The sequence below is a fragment of the Carlito syrichta genome, unplaced genomic scaffold (assembly GCF_000164805.1).
Source record: "Carlito syrichta isolate Samal-C Ts95f unplaced genomic scaffold, Tarsius_syrichta-2.0.1 Scaffold154899, whole genome shotgun sequence".
Lineage (NCBI taxonomy): Eukaryota > Metazoa > Chordata > Mammalia > Primates > Tarsiidae > Carlito > Carlito syrichta.
In genome coordinates this window covers 1,471-26,669 of record NW_007098995.1, presented here as the reverse complement: position 1 = coordinate 26,669, position 25,199 = coordinate 1,471, and the positions used below count along the sequence as shown (strand labels likewise).

Below are 25,199 nucleotides of genomic sequence, written 5' to 3'. Positions count from 1 at the left end.
CACTCACCTCAGCCTCCCAAAGGCGCGGGATCACAGGCTGAGCCACCGAGCCCGGCTAGTGTCCTATGTTTTATGGAGACTCTGGGAGCTGAATCCCCATAACATTGTTTCTAGGGAGGCGTTTACTCAGAACTCCATCTAGGCGACCTGCTAGCTTGTTCCTTAAGTTAGCTTAGTCTGCCAACCTGCCACCCTGCCAGGCCCTGCGAGAGCGTGGCCTCCTGGCCCTTGGCCCTGCAGGGCAAGCCGTCGGAAGGGAGACGGAAGCCGGCGAGCTGGCTCTCAGCCTTGTCCCCGAGTGCTGGGCGTCGGTGCCCCGTGCAGAGCCCCGGGTGCGTGAGGGGTCAACTGCTGATGCTTGACCATCTTGTCACTCTTTTCCCCACCTCAGGGTAATCCCAGCCCCTCTCCTCCGGATGGGAACGAAACCACGACCACAACCAGTGCTTTCACCATCCAGGAATATTTTGCCAAGCGGATGGCAGAGCTGAGGAACAAGTCCCAGGTCCCGGCGCCAGGGCCTGGTGCTTCTGAGAGCCGAGTGGGGTGCAGAAGGGGAAGGAAGAGGAACCGGGAGGCAACAGGCAAACACGTGGAGCCCAAGGCCGAGCAGCCTGGAAGGGAGCAGCTTGAGGGAGAAGAGAGCCCGAGAGGGGCAGCGCCCCAGGACCGCTGCGGGGACGAGAGTTCTGAGGCGTGTGCTGAGGGTGTGGCGACGTCCCCCAATGGCCAGGGTTTTATCCTGAAGTCCAAGAAAAGGAAAGGAAAGAAAAAGCTGCGACGGCCGGTAGAGGTGGCCGTGGACACCATGCTGGAAGAAATGCCGGTGGCAAAGAAGAAGAAAAAGAAGAAAGGCTCCAGATGAGCTGTCTGCAGCCAGAGCCTTCTGACCACGCACGGTCAGGCCTGCAGGTAGACAGCTCCAGCCTGAAGTCAGAGCGGAGTTAGCCGCAGGGAGTGCGGGTGCATCTGGTGGCAGGACTGCCGCGGATTGCTGAGTCTTGCCCTCTCACCACATCTTCTCCAACTTGCGTTCCCAGGAGGACTTTTTCTAGTGTTCTGAATCATGGCTCTCACAACAAATAAATTTTTGTAAGCTCTGAGCCCTTGACCATGAGTGCTTAGTCGTATTCCTAGGAATCCACGCAGCCTGTAGGTGTGCACGTGTGTCTGTCGGTCTCTGCCTGGGTTTGCTCATGGTTTCCCTCAGGAACAATGAATGGTGCTTCCTTCTGAGGACTTAGTCTAATTAAAGGATTAAGAGGCAATAGCTTGGATGTAGATAGTTCCTTTTGTTCTGTAGCCAACCATATGTTTTTGCCAAGTAGGAATTATATGATTACATTCCCAAATCAGAGAGGGGTTTTTTGGTGTGTTGTGCTGTGTTTGGTTTTGCTGGGAAAATGTTCTAATGCTCTTTTCCACTGAGTAGTGGCAGCGAGCATTTGAGGTCTCTTCTCCCCACACCACGAAGCCTCAAACGTGGACCGACTCTAGGGACCCTGTAACCTTTCAGCTCTCATAGGAGGCCTATGCTGAGTGTAGGTGGTCAGATGTGGGGGTCCTTTGAAGCCTGACCATCTACAGTGAGTTATCTACCATGGGACTATAAATATAGTAACTTAGTTATCATGGTCAGGAGGTCAGGTCCAAAGCACTGAGAGGGTAAGGTCATGAAACTAATGTCAGTCTTTAGATTGGGACTGCCTTAGGAAAGTTCTGAAAAGCATGAATATTAGGGAAACAGTCCAAGACACCTAGCAGCCCTGCTCCAACCAAGTGGTGTTGCCTTGTGATTGTGCCACCTCTGTCATGCTGGCCCATCTCCCTGGGTGCCGGCTAAACTCTCCCTGGGGGTCCACTCATGCAGCTGCAGACACTTCATGCCCGCTCAGCAACCCAAAACAAAGAGCGCGCGCGCGCACACACACACACACACACACACACACACACGAAAGATTTACAGGTCCAACCCTATCACTCTCAGCCTGTGTCCATGCCCCTGCTTTCTTTGATTTCTTTTGTTTGTTTGTTCGTTTGAGTCAGAGTATCACTCTGTCACCCAGACTGGAGTGCAGTGGCTTGCTTACAGCCACTCTATCATCAACCTGCTGGGCTCAGGAGATCCTTCTGCCTCAGCCTTCCAAGTAGCCAGAACTACAGGCACGTGCTACCATGCTTGGCTGATTTTTTTTTTAATGTAGAGACGAGGTCTCACCAAGTTGCCAAGGTTAGTCGCGAACCCCTGGGCTCAGGCAGCCCTCTCGCCCCGGCCTCGCAAAGTGCTTACAGGCTTGAGCTGCCGTGCCCGGCCCTTTGATCTCTTCATCACTTCCATTCTTCTTCATCCTTGTGCCCTTGACTTCCCTCTTTTTCTCTCTCCTCTTACTTCTGGTTCCCAGTGTTCCTATACCCCCTTTCCAGTCCCTGTGCCTGTCCTACCTTGGCAGTCTTGTGGCTGCTGGCCCTGCTTCTGGCCCACCTGTCAGCAGCCCTGGGCGAGTCGTTCTTCACTTGATTTAAAGGTTGCTGCTGGTGATAAGAACTAAAACTCACCCACACTCTGGTGATATCACCTTTTGCCCTTGATTTTAAGTCTTGAGGTCACACACGTTAGGTAGGAAACAAGGCCCCAGATTCTTGAGATGGGGGGAACGCATGAAGAACATTTGGCCTTAGTCTCTAAGGATACTGAACACTGCTGTTGTTTAAACAGACACACACCACGAAAAGATTCGTATGAATTCAGAGCCTGAGGACGAGTCTCTGAGTTTTTTTGCATCCTCCCATGTTTAGAATCCCAGGCTAACAAAGCCCCAAAGATTTCTAAAGTCACTTTTCTCCACAGAGGGCACATGCCCAAGTTATCTCTGCTTGTCCTGTCTTGTATGTGAAACCCGAGATCCACAAGGAAGTGGGAACATATGAAACCTCAAGGGAACTAACTTTGTAAAATGTATGTAAGCTGATTTTTTTTTTTTTTTTGCCTTTTGTTTGATTAGCTTTAACTGCCTGTACCAATAAAAATGAGAGCCCAGAGAAGACACCAAATTGTGTGCAGGCATGTCTAGGAGGCAGGTGAGATCCATTGAGGTCAGACGTGGGAGTGCAGGGGCTGGGTGGAGTGACCAGAGGAGGGGATGCTGAATGCTGAAGGGGTCCGGCAGTTCCTGGAGTTAGGAATCCCAAAGCAGCTGTTCCTCAAGATTGTCCGTGTGCAGCTTTTAGAGAGAATGTAGGATGTGGTGGTGGTGATTTTCCTGGACTGGAGAAAGGCCTCCCAGTGATTTTAATAATGGAGCGGTAGCCTGAGAACAAGGCTCGTGCTTGGCCAAGAGTGGATGGTGTGACCATTCACTCTGAGGGGGATGGAGACTATTTTCTCTAGACATCTTCAGCTTTCCGTTGTTTTCATGTCTCTTTTTTAGGCCACTTGGTTTTCTGGATCTAAGTGAAAGTTGTAATAATGAGACATACTCTGAGAATTGGATTTCATAGGCTTGATACTTATTAATTAACATTTTGCCTTGTGTTATTTCACCAGGTAAAAATACATCCGTTTTATAGACTTCAGTGCTTTCCTTGGTATCCTTCAGCTTTAGGAGGAAAAGTAGATTCCCAGGTGTAACGTGGCAACCCCAAAGCTGAGAGGGCTTGTGTGTAAGGTTCTTTATGTATTCCAAAGAAGTCACCTAGCGGCCCAGCAGGGAGAGACATTGGTTTATTAGAATTTACAGGAGGCACCGATGGTGGCGGGTCGGTGCAGAAAGAAACCACACTTCGGAGAAATACAGCAGTTTTAAAAGCAAGCCAAATTTCCATCCCATGTTTACAGTTACATTGATTACAGGTGCTGACCACATTGCTTCGGTCTCCTGCACCCCACGACCATTATCGGGGATATGCATATCCTTAAGAGACCAGCCTTGGCCAGAGGCTGCTCCCTGGGGGAGGGCCAATAAAAAACGAGATACCCGGGAAAGAGCCAACTTCCAAACAGTTACCTCACACCAGGAAAATATGTGTCTGCTGAAGAGGCTCTCCATGCTGTCTGCACCAGCCTTTGCTTTTCTGTTAATTTTAGGGGATTGTTGCCATTGTTACTATTACCATATAAGGTTTTATGTGCCTGGCTCTATTCCTAGCATTTTAAATAAATCAGATCACATAGTCCTCGACAGCCCAGTGAGGCAGCCGTCCTCATCGTCCCCTTTTGTGGAAGAGCCTCCTTCCATTTTCACAGCTAGGATGAGGCTGCCCCAGAGACCCAGTGATACTTCCGTCCCCTCTGTACGGTAGTCACCAACCCCTGCTCCTTTTCCTCTGCCCTAGCCCTTGCCGTGTCTGTCCACTTTGGCCTGTCTGTAGCAAGGTTCTCTGTTGGGGGTGCTCTTCCGTGCCATTGTTCCTCTTAACCGCGACTGCATTTGGTAGCAACTTGGAGTGAGAGTAATCTGTGTGCACTGTAGGAAATCCTTCCAGTCCACCACATGTTAGGAATTCACTGTGGATTTTCTTTTCCAACCTGGTCAAGAGGTTGGTGGGAAGTTGGGTAGGTCAGCTTCTTAAAACCTGTTTGCAAGTCTGTGGGAAAAGGCAGAATTTCTTCAGTTTGTAGGAAGTACTGGTGCTTGAGAAACGAAGCCCAAGTGAGCATTTGTTTCCTAGCACGGTTTGTTCCTCTGCCTCTCTCCTCCTCCACCTGTTCACCGAACGGCAGGCACACGCCGAGACCTGTTTCTTCAAAAAAAGAACGGCAGCATCAGGGAATCGGCACAATCCCTCCAGGTGATCTCAGCCCTTGGAACTACCAGCAGCGGCTGGGTTTGAGCAAGAACCTCTTCGCTTGTTCACCTTGCAGGTTCTGCAGCCGCTGCAGTTTGGAGCCTGTTGTGTGGGCGGGCGGGGCAGGGGAGGTCGGATTGGGTGCCCCGGTGTGTGATTTTTTGGTGCTCGATTATAATGAGCAAATTAGTACTGTGTCCTAATAAAGGTGATGACTAAACTCCTTGCGTACAAATAAACAGTCTGTTTAGGAAATACTGAATCTACCCAAATGACATGCCCAAAACCTTCATGGAACAAGAGGGAGGAATACGCCAGAGAAAGACAGCAGGTAACAAAGGGTGGGTGGGGACAGGGTGGCAGGTGGGGACAGGGCCATGCATGGGTTGCCCGTGTGGTGTGGGTTGTGGTGTGGGTTGTGCGGTAGGTGGGCTGATGCAAACTGCAGGGAGCTGTTTCCTCCAGTCTGAGCTGAAGCGTTGTGCAAGCATTCACAGTGAGCTTTCAAGGAAAGTGGCAGTGAATTCTTGAACTGGGGCAAGAATCTTGTGATTCGTTCTATCTGAAATTTTCTGTCTGTCTTTTCTACATCGGGATTCCTTAGGGAAAGGTGCGGGGGTGCTGAACGCATTTATTTGTTCTGAAACATTGATTCAACACCAACTTTGGGCTGCAGGCCAATTCAAGACGGAGTAACTGACTCATCACAGTCTGTCCACATGCAAGTTCTACCAACTGGTGTCATTTAGAATGGACACCATGTCCTGGAGTAGTCTCAGTATGCTTAACCCAGGACCTAGCCTCCTCCACCTGTCTAGCAAGTGTTTCTCCCTTTAGCTTTTGTGGGGCCAGTGACCAAGTGGGGCGAGCTGTGGGGAGTTCTTTGCTAGCACTCGTTATTTGACTGGAGCCTGAGGAGTGGGTCTCTACCAGAAGCTCCCTGTTAACATTTCTAACTCAGTGGTAAACAAACAAAATTCCGTGAGACGCTTTCCTCCATGGAGACTGCTCTAGGAAGGTTCTGCCTGCGCGGGGCGGCTCAAAACAGAACAGGTCTGCCGGAAGGTAGCCCTGGCCCCCTTCCCTGCCTCTTCTGCTGGCGGATCTGCTGAGGGATGGGTGTGTAAGGAATGGGGGAGGAGAGGTGGCCTCACGCCACCCACAGACCAGGGACGCCCTTGAGCCTGGACGGGACAAAAGCAGAAGTGTGGACAACGTGTGTCTCAAGTGGAGGGCTGCCGAAGGCAAAACCTGACTTCAGCCGTCACAATGTGGCGGGAGGGGTCATGAGCAGCCCAGGGTGGTCCACGGCGCCTCCGCAGACAGACACAGCCTCGCCTCCTTCCCCCTCACTTCAGACCCTTCGAGTCTTCCTCCTCCAACTCTCCTGGACCTTATGCAGTTCCCGAGTCTCTTTTTCTGACGACTCTTGGCTTTTCCTCCTCGTGCCGTCAGCTAAGTGTGAGGAGGCAGGACGCCCTGGAATGTTTTGAGTCATATGTTCTGTCCTCACCTTTCTTCTCTGTGCATACGCTCCTGGCCCATGTTTCTGCTGCTTTCTGGATGAATGGTCGGCATCCCCATCCTCCGCTAGTCTCAGTCCTTCATCCTGCAGCTCCAGCTGACCATCCCGCGGGCCCCTCGGAGTCTGTGGGTCTAAAAGTAAACGGAGCCCGTCTTTTCCAGGCTGCCTCCTGCGCCCCATCGTTGGTATCCCATGTTCTCATTCACCTGCTCTGACGTCGAGAGGCGTCATCCGCAGTTCAGCCTGATCAAGTTTCTGCCAGCAGCGCGCACTAGGTGGATCTTGCCCTCATGGAGCCCATGAGTCGGCGTCCTCCCACCCATGCCTGATCAGCGCTGCCCCACACCCCCATCCGTTCCCTCCCTAATGCTGCCTCCCTGGACCTCTGCCCCGGCTCTCCTGCCCGCAGTTTCTCTCCTGGTCTGTTCCCATGGCTCCTGCCTTTCCTTCTCGGCCCGCGAGCTTCAAGGACTACCCCAGGTGCCAGCCGCTTCTCCGGTTGTCCGGACCCAGTCCCAGAAGCAGTCGCTCCCTTTTCGGCCTTTTTGTAGTTCTCTCTGCACTCACCAAAGTCTCCTTGTATTAGAACTTTCAGAGAGAGCATTTTCCTTGTTCAACCCTCTGCCTCTGAATGTGAGGTTAACCTCTGTATTGTCATAGAGCCCCCGGGACTGTACCTTGCACGTGGCACAGGCCTCCTAAGGGAATAAAGATGAATAGATCACAGCTCGGCTGCCGCGACCACAGCCCCACTTGGGGTTCTCTTGGATCCCAACACTGCATCCAGCAGATTCGACACCTCTCTGCCCGCCTGTGTCCTGACTCGATTATGTATTCCCCTGCACTTCTCCCCTAAGGCCTTCTCATAACTGTCCCCTGGCCACTGGGACCTCAGATGACCCCTTCCTAGGGCCTCATTTTCGAGTCTCCATGGCTCAAGCAGTGACTAGGATTAAGTGAGAAGTTTCCTAGCAAAGTACCTGACGGCAGGCACTCAGTGCACTTTCCTCTCTCGCTGCACTCACATGCGAGGAGAAAATGGGAGGGAAGCCCCCAGGGGATGGTCAGGGCGATGAAGCCGCTCTGTGTGGCCCTGGAGTGGTGGACACATGTATTCGTTCAAATCCACAGAATGCATGACATGTGAGCCCTGATGTAGCTATGGACTTGGGTGATGATGACTTGTTGCTGTAGGTTCATCGATTGTGACAAATGTACCCCTGGCGGGGAGACGGTGGTGGTGGAAGACGGTGAATGTCTGGAACTGGGGGCATATGGGGATCTCTGTACCTTTTAATTTTACCGTGACCTAAAACTGCTGTAAGAAGCTCACGGCCACTTCGGCCTCGACCTGCCGGCCTCAGACGATCCTTCTGCCTCAGTCTTCCAAGTAACTGGAACTACTGGCATGCACCACCACACCCGGCTAATTTTTTTTTTTTAATTGTTGAGATGAGGTCTCACCAAGTTGCCCAGGCTGCTCTCACACCCCTGAACTCAGGCAATCCTCTCGCCTCGGCCTTCCAAAAGTTCTGGGATTACAGGCTTGAGCCACCATGCCCAGCCATAAAGTCTTTAAAAAAAAAAGTAAGTGATCCTCACCTGAAGCTGGGAAGCCCAGCCTGGTCAGGAGGGCATCTGCTTCCTCTCAGAGTAGGAGGGGCTGGCACCAGCAGTCCCTGCTCTCTGCAGAGCCGTCTCCGGGGCTCCTGAGCCACCTCGTACCTGCTCCTACTCAGGACTGACGAGCTCCAGGGTGAGAGCCAAGAAGGTGTGGCCGGGTCATCCTGGAGACAGCAGAGTCCCAGGAAGGTTTAGAGCTCACCACTGGAGGTGGTAACCTGTGAGCAGGCCCTGGGGCAGGGTAGGGAGTGGTTGCCTTGACTCAGACTGCTCAGGTGACAGGCTTCAGGGTCCTGCCCTTGCCTGGGACTCTCAGCAGCCTCCAGTCAGGCAGGTTGTTGCAATTCAGTCCAAAGAGATGACAAAATCCCGATGTGGTGGGCAAGGCACTCTTGATCTGTGATGAGGAAATGATGGAAGAGGGAGAACGCGTGGATTTGGGACACGCAAGCCAGCAGGTCTTCCAGTCAGAGGGTCCTTCCCCGTGTTCGTCCCTGAGATAAGCGATCCCCTCCTCAGCCCTGTAAGAGTGGCATTTGTGCATTCCTCATTTTATAGGTGGAAAAATAAAAGGCTGCTAAGTTCATAAAGTAGCAGGGGGATATCTACACAGCAGGCCATTTTCCTGAGTTCTGACCCCTTTTTGATGCCGAAGAGATTGTGAACACTACGTTTTATTTCTGTTTTTAGTAATTAGATTCGTCCTGCTCTCCATGTGATTTGTATATTTTGGGATATAAGATGCTTTTATACTGACTACAGTGTAATTCACAAGAGAAGAGGAGTGCAGAAGGCTCTCCACAAAGCACTGCCAGCTGTGTTCATTTAATCGTTCCACAACCCTCAAGTGGTTAGGGCTCTGTACTGGGACTCAGAATGTAGATGTGGCGAAGGTAAGGTCCCCGCCCTCAAGAGCTCTCCATTTCATTAGCTGTGTCACAAACGTTGGAAAAACAAAGCCATATGCTTCTTTGGATAGTCACAATTTGATAGATTCGGATTCAGAAGGAAGCTGTCAGTCTTAAAAGAGTTCGCAAAGCAAGGGAGGCTCGTGTCACGTCTAAGGGTGGCAACGCCCTCAGAGATGCTGCGTGGGTGTGAAGGCTCAGAGTTAGAAGGAGTTCGTGCCTGCATACTTTTTGCTCTTCAGAGGGAAGTTCAGAAGTGATGACCATGAACCCTTTTGCCAGAGCTAGGCTTTTGTGTGTTGAGTTTTGCTTCATGGATCTTGGCTTTTAGAACTGGAAGGAATCTTAGAAATCTCACCAGAGAGGTGCAAGTCAGGACAGCAATTTGATGCAGAACCATGTCAGACAGAAGAACAGAGACTGGATGGCATCCTGTGACCTCTCCCTGGGCCAGGACCTTCTGGCTGGATCCTGAGGGGAACACAACACAATCTGCTGGTTGTGACACTCCATGACTCTTGAGTTTCAGGGACCCCAGTCTCTGCATTTCTCATTCCTAGTGTTTGGCCAGAATGGTAGAAAGAGGTTCCGATGACCATGGAGGCTGGCTGATAGGTGGGTCTCATTATCAATGTTAATCTCTTGTTGATCTGGATGACTTATAGGCATTTCTCATTTATTTTCAGAGCAACCTATAAGTAATTCTGATTACTTTGATTCTGGGTGTGGAAAAAATGACAGCTTGATTGACATTTTCTCAAGGTCACACAGCTAGCAAACAGCCAGACCAGGACTGGAGCCTACATCTGCCTGACTCCAAGGCGCCCACTGTTTCTTCCATGCTACAGAGCCTCCTGGCTATTCCCTGTGGATGTATTTGGGGAAGAAAGCACAATGTATTCATCATTCAAGACTTAGCTCAGCAGCCACTGCTTCCCTGACCTTCCAGTCTGGTTGGATATCTCTCTGCTGCAACTTTTAGTGTTGGATGAATGCCTGTCCCAGGAGAAGCTTTCTCCAGTATGTTTCCAACACCCAGCACTATCTACTTCCTGATACATGTTTAAGAAATATTTTTCTAGTAAATAAACGATGGATTGAATGAGTGTGTAAGTGGTTTCCTCTTATTCCCACATTTCTCTGTATTTTTAGAAAGCGTAGCATTTCAGGATAGTAAGTGGACAACTGAAGGGCAAAGAAATCTGTCGACTGCCCACGATGGAATTTATAAAATCATGTTATTTAAAGTATAATTTACAAACAATAGAATCCACCAATATTAAATGTGCAATTTGATGAGTTTTGATAAGCAGATACAGTTGTGTGATGACCACACTTTTGTGGTGTAGAATATTTCCATCCAATAATTTTCCTCAAGACCCTTCAGCCAGCCCCCTCACCCCCATGCCCTGGCCCCTTGGCAACCACTGATCTGCTCCTTATCACTATAGCTTTATTATCTCACATAAATAGAATCATCCCAACTTAGCATAATGCTTTTGAGAGTCACTAGTATTTACCAATAGTTTGTTCATTTTTATGGCTAAGTAGATTCTATATGGATAGACAACAACTTGCCTATATACCAGTTGATGAGCTTTTGGGGGTTTTTCTTTGTGCATAAAGCATCTATAAACACACTCAAATACAAGTCCTTATTTGGGCATATACTTTCATTTCTCCTGGGAAAATACCTAGGGGTGGAAAGTTTGAGTCATATGATGAATATTTGTTTAATTTTAAAACTGCCAAACAATTTTCCAAAGGGTACCACTTTCCATTCCCACAAGCAGTCTGTGAGAGTTCTGTGTACTCTGCATCCTCACCAGCACTTGATATTAATCTCTTAAATGCTAGCCATGCTAATGTATAGTGGTATCTCATTTTGGTTTTAATTTGAATTTTCTTCTGCTAATAACGTTGAACATCTTTTTATATTCTTATTAACCATTCATGTGTTTTCTTTTGTAAAGTGTCCAAATGTTTTGCCCGCATTTTCTTTCTTTTTTAAAAATTATTTATTATAAAGATGTGGGGTACAATTAAGGGTTAGGTATATAAACATTGATCATGCAGGTACCCTACATTTTCATTGCATCTTATTATTGAGTTGTAAGATGTCTACATAGAAATCTACCCACAGAACCTCCTTGAACTAATAATGGAGTTTAGCCAACTCACAAGATACAAGAGCAACACCCATATTTTTAATACTTTAATCAACTATTGAAAATTCAAAGCACAATACTGTTTACATTCCCCTTTAAAAAGATTTAATACTGGGGACTTAAAAAAAAAATGGCAGGCTAGGAAGCTCCAGGCCCTTATTCTCCCATAAAATGTTAAATAAACAACTGCAGATCAATTGAAATTACTATATAGGAGCTCTAGAAACCAATAGAAGTTCTACAACCAATTGACTACAAGTCAGGATGAAAGCCACACTCAGAATGGTAGAAAATTTCATGGTGTTTTTAATTGCCCATGCCTTACTCATGTGGTGATGGCTGGAGGAACAGGCCCAATTCCCAGTTCTCTCCCTTGACCAAATAGAGCTTAGTGGAAATTGTTTGCATCTCGCTGGCCTGTGGGCTGCCCAAAGAGCTAGTATCTGTCCCACCTGACTCAGAGCTCAGATGGAATGGTAGCATAGTTTATATTTTAGGCAGGAAGCCTCAGCAGGAAGCAGTAGGCACCATGGTGCATGAAAACTGCAGGGACCTACAGATCTGAAGATGACTGGAGGCAAGAGATTGTGGGCAGAGGAATACAACAGAACATCCAAGGCCCTAGGAAGAAGCAGGGGTGAGACTCTTTGGAAATTGAGACATTTGAAAGTAGCCAAGAGAAACGGGGGGAAATATATACACACAAGTCCAGACAGGATGCATGTCCAGAAGACCTAAGAAGCCTCTGATCCCTTGCCCTGGGCTGATATCCAGGCTCAGGGCCTTGCTGATGAATAAAGGTCTCTTATGCCAGTCTTCAAAAATGGGAGGAGGTAGCTGTTTTTCCAAATGTCCATTTTTCAACAAAAGATTATAAGGCATACAAAGAAGCAGGGAAACATGATCTATTCAAAGGAACAAAATAAACCTCCAAAAACAGTCACTGAAGCAGCACACAGACTTATTAGACAAAAGCTTTAAGTGACCGTATTAAATATGCTTATGGGGCTAAAGGAAAGCATAGACAAAAAACTAAAGGGAATCAGGAAACCTTTATATGAACAATAGGAAATAAACAAGGAAATAAAAGGAATATAAACAAGGAGATATAGATTATATATTTAAAAAAGAAGCAAAAATCTGGAGCTGAAAAATACATGAAGTGAATTTAAAAATTCACTAAAGATGCTACTCTGCAACCTAGAGCAAGAAGAAGATAAAAGCCGTGAGCTTGAAGACCAGTCATTTGCCATTGTCAAGTCCGAGGAGCCAAAGGAAAAAAGAATGATTAAAAAAAAGTGAACAGAGCCTAAGGGACTTATGGGACATGAACAAGTAGACCAGTATACACATTATGGGATTCAAAAAGGAAAAGAGAGAAGGGAATAGATTATTGGAAGAAATAATCTGAAAACATCTCAGTTTTAAGGAAATACACATAGATATGTAAATCCAAGAAAATAGAAAAAAATGGGATAAACCCCAAGGGACCCATGCCAAGATACAGCATAACTAAGCTGTTAAAAAAGCAAAGACAAAGCGAATCTTGAAAGCAGCAAGAAAATTATAACTCATAGTGTACAAGGGGTCCTCAATAAGATTACCAGTGGACTTCTTAGCACAAACTTTACAAGCCAAAAGGCAGTGGGATGGTATATTTTAAGTTATGAAGGGGGAAAAGAAAACCACCTGTCAACCAAGAATTCTATACCTGGCAAAACTATCCTTCAAAAATGAGGGTGAAATTAAGACATTTCCAGACCTGCCTTACAGTAAATCCTAGAAGGAGTCCTAAGAGTTGAAATATAAGGAAGATAGATAGTAACTTAAAGCTGTATGAATTATAAAGATCTCTAAAAGATAACACATGGAAAAATATTTTTAACAACAAATATAAAGAAATAATTTTTAATCTTGGTTTGTGACTCCACTTTTTGTTTTCTACAGAATTGGAGAGACAAGTTTACTAAAACATACACTAATATTAAGAGATGCAAAATATATACAGATGTATGTTGTGATACCAGAAATATAAAGAGGTGAAGGTGACAGAGGGAAGACCTAAAAAGGCATAGAGATTTTGTGAGTTATTGAAGTCGTTAGTAGCAACTTAAGGTAGAACGTCATAACTTTAGGATGATATTTTTGATTTCTGTGATAGCCACAAAGAAGATGTCTATAGAATATACACAAAAGGAAATGAAACAGAAGCAATACATGTTATCACTAAAAGTCAGTACAACAGAAGGCAGTAATGGAAGAAATGAGGCCCAAAAGAGATATGAGACATACAGAAAACAACAAAATGGCAAAAGTGCTTCCCTATCAGAAATTGCCTCAACTGTAAGTGGATTAAATTCTCTAGTCAAAAAACATAGGATGGTAGAATGAATTTAAAAGAAAAAAATAGGATCCAACTCTATGCTGTCTTCAAGAAGCACACTTTAGAGCTAATGACGCTTTAGAGTAGTACTAGTTTGAAAGTGAAAGGATGAAAAAAGATGCTTCATGCAAATAGTAACCAAAAGAAGGCAGAAGTGGCTATAACAATATCAAATGAATAGTTTTTAAGTCAAAAACTACCAGAAAAGACAAAGAAGGACATTGTGTAATAATAAGAGGGTCAATTCACCAAGAGAATGCAACAATTATATATATACCAAGCATCAGAGCTCCAAATATATGTGAAGCAAACAGACAGAATTGAAGGAAGAAATAGCCCTATGATAATAGTAGGAGACTTCAATAGCCACTTTCAATAATGTATGAAACAACCAGACAGAAGATCAATAAGGAAACAGATGATTTGAACAACGCTATAGGCCAATTAGATCTAACAGACATCACAGATCACTCCACCCAATATCAACAGAAATATTTTTCTCAAGTACACATGAAACATTCTCCAGGAAAGAGTGTGTTTTATGCCACACAACAAGCCTTAATAAATTTTAAAAGATTGAAATCATATAAAGTATCTCTTCTGAACACAATGGAATGAAACTTGAAGTCAACAGCAAAAGAAAAACTGGAAAATTCACAAATATACAGAAATTAAACAACACATGCTTAAATGGCTAATGGGTCAAAGAAGAAATCACACGGGAAATCTTAAAATATATTGAGACAAAGATGAAAACAACATATAAAAATGTATCAGATGCAGAAAAATGTATAAAGAGGAAAATTTATAGCTTTAAGTGCTTACATTAAAAAAGAAGAAAGGTCTCAAGTTAACACCCTGATTCTACACCTTACAATCTAGAAGAAGAACAAACTAAACCCAAAACAGCAGGAAGGAAGGAAATAAAAAAGATTGGCGCAGAAATAAATAAAAGAGAATAGAAAAGCAACAGAGAAAATCAACAAAACCAAGAGTCGGTTCCTAGAAAATACCAACAAAACTGACAAACCTTTAGCTATGTTGACTAAGGGAAAAGAGATAAAACTCAAATAATTAAATCAGAAATGAAGAGGGGCTTTACCACCAACCTCATGGAAATAAAGGATTATAAGAGAGTACTATGGGCAAATGTACAACAACAAATTGGATAACCTGGATGAAATGAGTAAAGTCCTAAAAATACACAAACTACACAATCCAGAATCTGAAGAAATAGAAAATCTGAATGGAGCTACAACTAGTAAGGAGGTTGAATTAATAACCATAATCCTCAATGGCCAGGACCAGATTATTTCACTGATGACTTCTATCAGGCCTTTAAAGAATTATACCAAATCTTCTAAAACATCTCTAAAGATTGGGGGGCGGGGGAACACTTCCAAACTCATTCTATGGGGTTGACATTACCCTGACACCAAAACTAGACAAGGAAAAAACTATAGACTAGCATTCCTTATTAATATAGATGCATAAATTCTCAGCTAGCAATCCAAATTTATCAGAATATTATACTACTAGCCAGGAATGGTAGCATGCGCTTGCAGTCCTAGCTACTTGTGCATCTGAGGCAGGAGGATCACTTGAGTTTAGGAGTTTGAGGCTGTAGTATGCTATGAGTGTATCTGTGAATGGCCACTGCATTCCAGTCTGGGCAATGCAGTGAGATCGTATCTCTAAAAAATAAAAATAAAATATTAGCAAACTGAATTCAATAGGATATTGAAAGAATTATATGCCATGACCAAATAGGATTGATTCCTGAAGTCAAAGAATTTTTTAATGTGTAAAATCAATGTAAGGCATTAACAGAGGGAAGAAAAGCACATAATCATTTCAACTGATGCAAAAATATTTGATGAAATTTAAAACTATTCTTGATTTTTTAAAAAACCAAAACAAACTAGGAGTAAAAAGAAACTACTTCAACATACTAACAGCCCAATATACCACAGCCAATGTCATAAGACTAGACGCTTTTCTTCCAAGATCAGGAGCAATACAAGGATAGCCACTCTCACAACTTCTATTCCACATAGTACTAGAAGGTGTACCCAGAGCAATTAGTCAAGAAAAAGAAATAAAAAGCATTCAAATTGGAAAGAAAGATGTAAAGCGATCTCTGTTCACAGATGACATGATCTTATATATAGAAACTACCCCCCACCACATACAAAAAGACATCTACAACTAAAATTAATTCAGTAGAGTGGCAGAATACAAAATCAACGTGCAAAAACCAGTTGCATTTCTGTTTCCTTACAATGAACAATCGAAAGATGAAATTAAGAAAACAGCCATTTACAACAGTATCTAAAGACTAAGATACTCAGGAATAAATTTAACCAAGGAGATGAAAGATTTGAACAATGAAAACTACAACATGTTACTGGAAAAAATTAAAGACACAGATTAGTGGAAAGACACCCCATATTCATGTTATCGGAAACCACCCAAACCAATGTACCCAAAACAATGTACAGATCGATGCAATCTTTATCAAAATCCCAATGTCCACTTTTTTTTTCAGAAATAGAAAAATCTATACTAAAATTTGTATGAAATCTCTACAATCCTTGAATAGCCAAAATATAAATAGTCTTAAAGTAGTTAAATTCATAAAGACAGAAAGTAGAATGGTAGTTGCCAGGGGTCAGGAAAACAGAGGAATGAGGAATTGCTTACTGGGTGTAGAGTTTTAGTTTGGGAAGAGGAAAGAGTTCTGGAGATGGATAGTAGTGATGGTTGCACAGCAGTGTGAATGCACATCATGCCACCGAGCTATACACTTAAAATGGCTAAGATGATAAATTTTATATTCTGTGTATTTTACCTCAGTAAAAAGTAAATACTTAGCTAGAAGCCTAACACAACATGAACAGAATCTGCTGTTGAAAACTAAAAAATGCCTTTCACGTGCTTGTCATCTGTGTATCCTCTTTGCTGAGATATCTGTTCAGATCTTTGGCCCATTTTTAAGTCAATTGTTCATTTTTTTATTGTTGAGTTTTAAGAGTTTTTTTGTATATTTTGGATAACAGTCCCCTATCAGATCAGGTATGTCTTTTGCGAATATTTTCTCCCAGTCTGTGTCATCTTCTCATTTTCCTGGCATTATTTTTCTCAGAGCAGAGGTTTTTAATTTTAATGAAGTCCAACTTAGTAATTTGTTTATTTATAGATTGTACCTTGGTATTGTCTCCAAAACGCCATCACCAAACCCAAGGTCACCTGGGTTTTCTCCTGTGTCACCTTTTTTAAGATTTATGATTTTGTGTTTTATATATAGGTCTGTGATACGTGTTGAGTCAATTTTTGTGAAGGATGTGAATATCTTTAGATTCAGTTTTTTGTTGTTTATTTTACATGTGGCGGCCCAGCTGTTTTAGCACTACTGAAAAGACTTTCTTTTCTTTATGGCTGTTGGACTTTGTCAAATGCTTTTTCTGCTTCTGTTGTTATTTCATTTAGGTCATCACATTTGTGGGTACAGAGTTATTTATAATATTCTTTTATTATGCTTTTAATGTCTACGGGATTCACAGTGATGTCCCCTCCTTCATTTCTGATACTTGTGTCTCCTCTGCTTTTTCTTAGCCCAGGTAGGGATTTGTCAACTTTATTGATCTTTTCAAAAAACCAACTTTGAGTTTCAATGATTTTTTTAATTGATGTCTTGTTTTCAATTTCATTGATTTCTGCTTTAATATTTACCGTTTATTTTCTTCTGCTTAGGTTGAATTTAATTTACTCCTCTTTTTCTAGTTACCTAAGGTATAAGCTTACATTATGAACTTTAGGACTTTCTTTTTATATGCATTCAATGTTATAAATTCTTGTGCACTGTTTTCTCTACATTTCACAAACCTGGACAAATTATATTTTCATCTTTGCTTAGTGCAAAATATTTTAAATTTTTAATGAGATTTATTTTTTGATTCCTGAGTTATTTAGAAGCACAGTGTTTAATATCTAAGTATCAGCCGGGCTCGGTGGCTCAGCCTGTAATCCCACGCCTTTGGGAGGCTGAGGTGAGTGGATTGCCTGAGCCCGCGGGTTCGAGACCCGCCTGGGCAACTTGGCGAGACCTCATCTCTACAATAAATAAAAAAAAAATTAGCTGGGCGTGGTAGCGTGGGCCTGTAGTTCCAGCTTCTTGGAAGGCTGAGGTGGAAGGATCGCCAGAGCCCAGCAGGTTGAGGCTGCGGTGGCCGTGAGCGGCCACTGCACTCCAGTCTGGGCGACAGAGTGAGTCTCCAACTCAAAAATAAATAAATAAGTAAATATATATATATATATATCTAAGTATCTGGAGATTTTCTGTTATGGGTTTCTAGTTTAATTCCATGATAGTCTGAGAGTGTCCATTACATGGTTTCCATTTTTAAAAAATTTGTCTAAGTGTGTTTTATGGCCTAAAATGTAGTCTGTCTTGGTGAATGTTCCATGTGAGTTGAGAAAATTGTACATTCTTCTGTTTTAGGGGAAGTAATAGATACATGTCAGTTATATCTAGTTAACCGTTGGGTTCAGCAGCCCTCCTGCCTTGGCCTCCCAGAGCCCTGGGATTACAGATGTGAGCCTCCTCACCAGCCTAGACGGGATTTCTTTAAACCACCATAGAACCATATAGTTGAGTCTTGCTTTTTAAATCCAATCTCGCAATTTCTGCTTTTAAAATAAAATATTGAGACCAATAAATATTTAACGTGATCATAAGTATGGAGGCGTTTTAGTCTAACGTCACACCATTTGTTTTCTATTTGTCCCATCTGTTCTTTGCTTCCATTTTATTTTTGTTTTTCTGTCTAGGATAAATTATATTAATTAATTTTTTTATGACTCAATTTTATGTACATTAATGGCCTATTAGCTCTTTTTGTTTTTAAATGGTTGTTCTAGAGTTTCCAGCATATGTCTTTAACTGGTTGCAGTCTATTGTCGAATGTTATACCACTTCCCATATACTGCAAGGACCTTGCAATGGTATCTTTTCATTTCCTTCCTCCTGGTCTTTGTGCTGTTGTTATCATAACATTTTACTCCTGTGTGTGCTATAAATTCAGTATATTATTTTTCTTTAAACAATCAATTATATTTCAAACAAATTTCAAAAATAGAAAAAAAAGTATTTTATGTTTACCTGCACATTACCGCTCCTTTGTGTGGATCCAGATTTCCATCTGATATTACTATTCTTTGCCTGAAGGACTTCCCTCAACATTTTTTTTTTTTTTTTGAGCTGGAGTCTCACTCTGTTGCCCAGGCTGGATGGAGTGCAGTGGCACGCTCATGGCCACCTCAGCCTTACCCACTGATGGCTGGCGATCATTCCACCTCAGCCTTCCAATTTTTTTCTTTATTAATTGTAGAGACGAGGTCTTGCCAAGTTGCCCAGGCTGGTCTCAAATCTGTGGGCTCAGGCAATCCACTTGCCTTGGCCTCCCAAAGTGCTGGAATTATAGGCTGAGCCACCGAACCCGGCCTTTTTTTAAATTGGAGTCTCACTCTTTCACCCAGGCTGGAGTGTAGTGGCATAATCATAGCTCACCACAGCCTGGATTTCCTTAACTAAGGACCACCCCAGTCTCCCAAGTAGCTGGGACTACAGGCACATGCCACCATACCTGGCTAATATTTTTTTGCAGAATGGGGTCTTGCTATGTTGCCCAGGTTGGCCTCCCCAAGTGCTAGGATGACAGGTGTAGGCCACTGCTCCCGCCCCTTCAACATTTTTTTATAATGCTGAGCTGCCGATGAATTCACTCAGCTTTTGTGTGTTCGAAAAGTTCTGATTTTACTTATTTAAAATATGATTTTGCTGGGCATAAAATTCTAAGTTGAGAGTTTACTTTTCTTCCTTAGTAGTTTTAAAAATATCCCATTGAATTCTGGATTGCATAGTTTCTGGCACAAAGTCTAGTATAATTCATATTTTTGCTCCTCTGTATGTAATATGTCCTTTTTCCTCTAGTTTAAGATCTTCATAAATGTGATTGTTATGTGTCTTAGTAGGGTTTCCTTATGTTTCTTCTGACTGAAGATTGTTGGGCGTTTTGGATCTGTGGGTTTATAGTTTCTATTACATTCAGAAGCTCTTGAGCCATTATTTTTTCGGACTTTAATTACTTTTATGTTAGTCTACTTAACATTGTTTCTCACAGGTTATTGCTTCTGTGCTTATTTTCAATCTTTTTTCTTCCGCTTTTCATTTTGGGTAGTTGATATTGGCATGTTTCTTGCTTACTAGTATTTCCTTTTGCAATGTCTAATCTTCTGTTAGTTCTATATAGAGTATTTTGTATTTCAAATATTGTAAATTCCATCTTTCAAATTTTGATTTGGACCATTATTAAATCTTTTACCTCTTGTCTTCGAGAATCATGATCTTGATTTCCTCTGCCTGCTTGAACACATGGAATATGTTTTAAATAGCTCTTTGAACGTCCTTCTCTGCTAGTTCCTTCATCTTTGTCACTCCTGGTGCTGTTTCTATTGATTGGTTTTTATCCTGGTGGTGGGTTGTATTTCCCCGGGTGTGTGTGTGTGTGTGTGTGTGTGTGTGTGTGTGTGTATTTCTAACCAGGCAGTAGTCTCCTGAGGACACTACCCGATCTCCCATGTCTTAGAAGCCTTCCCATCTTCGCCTTTTGTCCTTCTGTGAGCTCAGGAGATGGTTCTACAAGCCTTTTTTTCCAGTGGCTCCACAGCTGTAGTGCTTTTCTCATACAATGAACAGATCGGTGCTCAGCCAAAGATTCCAGGAGGCCCCTCTCCAGATCTCTGAAGCTTCCCTCTGTGCCTTGTCTTCTTCTCTGCTCTGTCCTCCCTGAGCTCAGAGCTCTGTCTCCTCAACTCAACCAGGCCCCTGGTCTGTGTTTCGGGTCTTTCCCCGTGCTGTGGCCCGGAAACCTCCAGCCAGCAGTGAAGGGTATTTGGGCCTCCACCTCAAACTTGCTTCTGTTTCCCAGAATTACCATCTCCGTGTCTGTTGTGCAGTGTCTGAAAACCCCTTCCATATATTTTGTCTAGTTTTGTTGGTGCTTAAAGTGGGAGAGTAAATCTGGTCCCTGTTATTCCATTATAGGCAGAAGAGGAATTTTCTATAATTTAAAAGTCACTTTCTTGCACGTGATACTGTTTGTGTGGATTCAGCCTCATTTCATTCAAGTCCCAAATCCCATGGAGAATTAAGCAATGAACAGTATTTTGGAGGAAGCCTTGAATGGAGACATTTTTTGCCAAGGCTGCCACTTACCAGCTGTCATTTAATTTTTGTGACCCTCAGTTTCTCATCTGCAAAATCAGGGTGATAATTGGATACCCTCTACAGTATGTGAGGATGAAATGAGACAGGATGTGTAAGAGCACCTTAAAGACTGTGTCTGGGCAACCCCTTAGGGTCCCCTCCACTGTGGGAGCTTTTCTGTCCTCTCAATAAATCCTGCTTTCTAGGAAAAAAAAAAAAAAAGATTGTGTCTGCACAGGTAAGCCAGACCGGTCCGTGCTGCCTCACAGTGTGTTGACTGGACCCAGCGTCGGAAGTGCTGGGCGACCTGACTGTGTTGAAAACCCAGCTGAAGAAGAGCTTCGAAACCATTTTCTCTACCCGCACTCACATTCTTTTCAAAACACCCTCCTCAGCCACCTCCAGTCAAACCTCACAGACTCCGCTTCCAAGTGTCGGTCCATGATCCCTTCAGCCTTTTTCCAGATACAGCTTCAGTGTCCAAATCTAGCCCTTTAAGTTGCTTTATGACTCTGAGCTTGTCTTGTGCCTCTCTCTGCATGATCCATCTGAAAAGTTAAATTACAATAATCCTATTTTCATTTGTTTCTTTGGAGAAACTTTGAAAAACCTTTTTTAAAATTTTATTTTGTTTTATTTTGAGTTGAAGTCTCACTCTGTCGCCCAGGCTGGAGGGCAGTGGCATGCTCCCGGCCACTGCAGCCTCGACCTGCTGGGCTCCGGCGATCCTTCCGCCTCAGCCTTCCAAGTAGCTGGAACTACAGGCCCGCGCTACCACGCCCAGCTAATTTTTTTTTTATTTATTGTAGAGATGAGGTCTCGCCAAGTTGCCCAGGCGGGTCTCGAACCCGCGGGCTCAGGCAATTCACTCACCTCAACTTCCCAAAGGCGCGGGATTACAGGCTGAGCCACCGAGCCCGGCGGAAAAACCTTTTAAAGGAATGGCACTGTGTAAGTTTTTTTTTAAGGTGCACAGAAGGAAGTCGTATAGAAGAGAGCAACACACTTCTCCGCCGTGACACTGGCCTTGCGTGGGAAGTCTTCTGAGTTACTTAATTACGCTGTCAGCCCCACACCTCCAGTGTCCTCACTCCCGCCATCTCACTCAGGCACAGCCTTATGGTGGTTTCCAAACATGGCCACAGTTCTTCGACACCCCATCTTGAGAGGTGAGCGCCCGTGTCCCCCTTCCATCTAGCCAGATTCGTGACTAATTTTGACCAATATAGTATTAGTCAGAGGGGATGTTGTGTGACTTCTGAGCCTAAGTGCTGAAAGGCCAAGCAACTTTTGGCTTGCGTATGGGAGCACACATTCTCCCTGAGAGCTCTGAGTTGACATGGAAGAAGACTGACTCTGAGGCCACCGCGTAGAAGGAAGCCAACACCACATGGAGAAGCCACGTATCAACCTTCCAGGCTGCAGTCCCAGCCCACCCTTTGACTGATTCCAGCCCCGGTGCAAGACTTGTGGGTGAAGAAGTTTCCAGATTATTCTAGCTCCTGGCCATTCAAGTGGCTTCCAGCCATTCGTGTCTTTCCAGCTGAGACCTCAGACAGGAAAGCAGACACAAGCCATCCTCAAATGTTCTATTCGTGCACAATGTTTCAAAACAGCGACATTCAGTCCTACTCTAAGGGAACTCCCAACTTAGTGGCAGGGGACCTTGAACTATTAGGGCTAGTGACATTCTGTTTCATGGCCTGAGTACTGCCTCTGCAGGTGTGTTAACTTTGTGAAGACATGATGCACGTCTCTCTAGGAATGCTATATTTCAAGGAATATTTTATTTAGCAAAAGCAGTCATTTGAAATCCACCCATCAAAGCAACCTCATATGCTAAACAAATAAGTGTCTTCACCTTCTCACACCAGAATTGCTGACTGATGACAGAATTCTCCATGATGAGATCTCTATCAGTGCTGCTTCCTGACATCAGTCACTAGCTTGATCCCATTTACCCAGAAGTCAGACGTGTGTGTGTACCATGGCCTAAGAAAAGACTTCTCTTCCCTGTTGTGTCATTGTAGGAGTTTTCCAGTGAGTTTCACTTCTTCCTCACAGGCATTTGAGAAGAGGAGGCAATAGGCTGAAGAGAAAGAAATGTGTCCCCTTGAACCAACTGTTCGTTTTTTCTTGTCAGTTGTTCATTTCTCTATTGAAATTTGTCTGAAAGTCTAGCTTCTGACCAATTAAAGATCACTTCTGGGCAGTAATCTGACATATGGGCTCGTTTAAAGGAAACCTGATAACTGTTCAGAGTGGAATGTAGAAAAAGCTTGTTCTTGGCTTGGAACTCCCGGGCCCCTCAGTGCCAGGGAGAAAGAAACATGATCACAGAAGCACCACCAAGCTTCTCTGGATGCTGCTCGAGAGTGCACAGAGCTCCATCCCTCAGACCTCCGTGAGGGTCCACACCTGTGGCTTAGCCAGGCAAGTGGCTTGCTCAAACCTGCACAGCCAGAGGTGGCAGGTCAGGCCGGACGTGTGGCTTCTGCCTGCGAGTCAGTGCAGTTCCCCCTGTGGAGTCTCCAGACCTCCTGGGAGATGTGATGCACCAGAGACATGGGAAGCTTCTGTGGCCACCAGGGCCCTCTGCTCTGGGGAACCCCAAGAACACGTGGGTGGCTGCACTTCAGCGTTTTGGTACTACGAAGCCATCCTTACAAAAGAGCTTTGATGTCAGAAGGGGTCTGCACCACCCACATTCACTGGCAACCTAGTCTGGAAACAATATTCCTTTTTCGCTCGCTTGGGGTGGAAAAGCCGTGGAACTGAGCTCCAGTGATACTACCGGTGGGAGTGTCCTTGTGTTCGGCCGGCTTTGGATGGCTCCGTTCAGCTTCCAGGAACGTCTTAACTCCTGGCTTGTCGTAATCCCCGAAAGTTATTCTGAATTGGGAACTTGGATAGATTTCTCCTGAATAACTGGAAAGATGCCTGTGGGCTAAAAAAACAGGAGCTCGGGTGCAGCATCCTGCAGGGACGTGGGGGCTTCTGATCGCAGGACCCCGCGCGTGGGCGTGGGGAGCCGCCGGCAGGCAGGCAGGCAGGCCTGGCCTCTCCAGCGGGGCCCAGCCCGTGGCCAGAAGGGCCTGCCCGTCTGCCTGTCATGTCACCTCGTTCAGGACACGCCTTGAACTTCAGGCGCCCTTGGGATGCTGAAGGTGCTGTGGAGCTTGGGGCGCTCAGACTGGCTCCAGGGCCAGGGGAGTCGCCAGGCCCGTCAGAAGAAGCCCTTCCCTCGGGCCGGGTCCGGAGGGGGCGTCCCGGGGCCTCCTCAGGCGGGCAGCGGCCGAGCGGCCGAGGCGTGGGGGCCGGAGCTGCGCGCTGGGGTCCCGCAGCCTCGCCTGCTCGGCCTGGGGAAGGGCCCCGTCCTGAAACCCTTGGCCGCGTGAGGGCGGGGACCCGCGGCGAATGGGAACCGGCGTTGCCGAGCCGGCGACCGAGGTCAGACGGACCGGCGGGGCACAGATGGCGAGGGTGAGGGTTCCCACCGCCCGGCGGGCGCGAGGGACCGCGGGCGGCCGCGGAGCGCCGCACTCGCAGGCGACCTGCACGCGCGGCCCGAGCGCGGCGCCCAGGCGCTGCTGCGTCGGCCGCGGCTGGCTCCGAGCTCGGGTGCGCAGCGGCTTCGGTCCCCGCTCCTCGCCTCCCCTTCCCCCGGGCCTCGAAGAGCCTCGTGGTAAGAACGGCTCCGGGACGGGGAGCCTCCGCCCTTCTAAATGCATTTGTACAAATTTCACCCACGCGTGGTCTTATATTACAGCTCATCAAAATATGTGCGGAGCTTTACAGACACAGGGTCAGCAACCTTGTATCATCCCGGTTTACAGGTGAGGCGGCCGAGGCAGAGATCAGATCAAGAGGTCGTCGCAGCGCAAGCAGGGAGCGCGAGTCGGACTTGGGGTTTCTGAGTCCTGTGTCCCTGGAAACCTGCGCCCCAGAAACCAGAGGGACGGGAAGGGGGAAGAAGGAGGGAGGGGGCGAAGGAGAAGAAAGAAAAAGTCATCTGAGAGGGGCCCAGAGCAGAGCTCCGTTGCACACGCGAGAGGGTCGGGCTCCCGCGCGCGGGTCCCGTGCGCCCGGCGTCGTCACCCCGGACCCGCCTCTGCCACTGCTCCTGACGTCCGCAAAACCTCTGTACCGTCTATACCCTCCGCTACTTTATTGCTTACTCCTTTATTTTCATCCATTACTTTTAGCTTTTCAAAAAATTGTGCATTGATAACTCTTTTCCACAATATGCAAATGCAGATAACCCCTCTACATTAAACATAATACTTTGTACATCTAGAAATAATACATGCCATATAACTGAAGTTTTAAAGCATGAGTATTGATTTCATTCAAATAACTTATCGTAATCATAAAGTTTCCCCCCCACACTACTTATTGGAAGGGTAAACTATTGTTTTTATAGGTGTAGTAAATCTGGAAATTTGTTCAGAAATATCTTAAGCAATTTTCAAATTTTCTCCTGTTTCACAGAAAATAAATAAAAGCTATTCCCCTGAATTTCTTTTAGGTGATTTTCTTT

General features: G+C 45.2%; 1 protein-coding gene across 1 annotated transcript in view; it reads left to right on the top strand.

Moving 5' to 3' along the window:
* PINX1 (PIN2/TERF1 interacting telomerase inhibitor 1) overlaps positions 1 to 1,104 on the top strand; it is a gene marked incomplete at its 5' end in the record, with an annotated part of 68,297 nt that extends 67,193 nt beyond the window's left edge. The window contains one exon of the mRNA XM_008050972.1: positions 392 to 1,104. Within this exon, the coding sequence (XP_008049163.1) occupies positions 392 to 865 (474 nt within the window). The remainder of the gene's footprint in view (positions 1 to 391) is intronic.
* Positions 1,105 to 25,199: the final 24,095 nt, after the last annotated feature.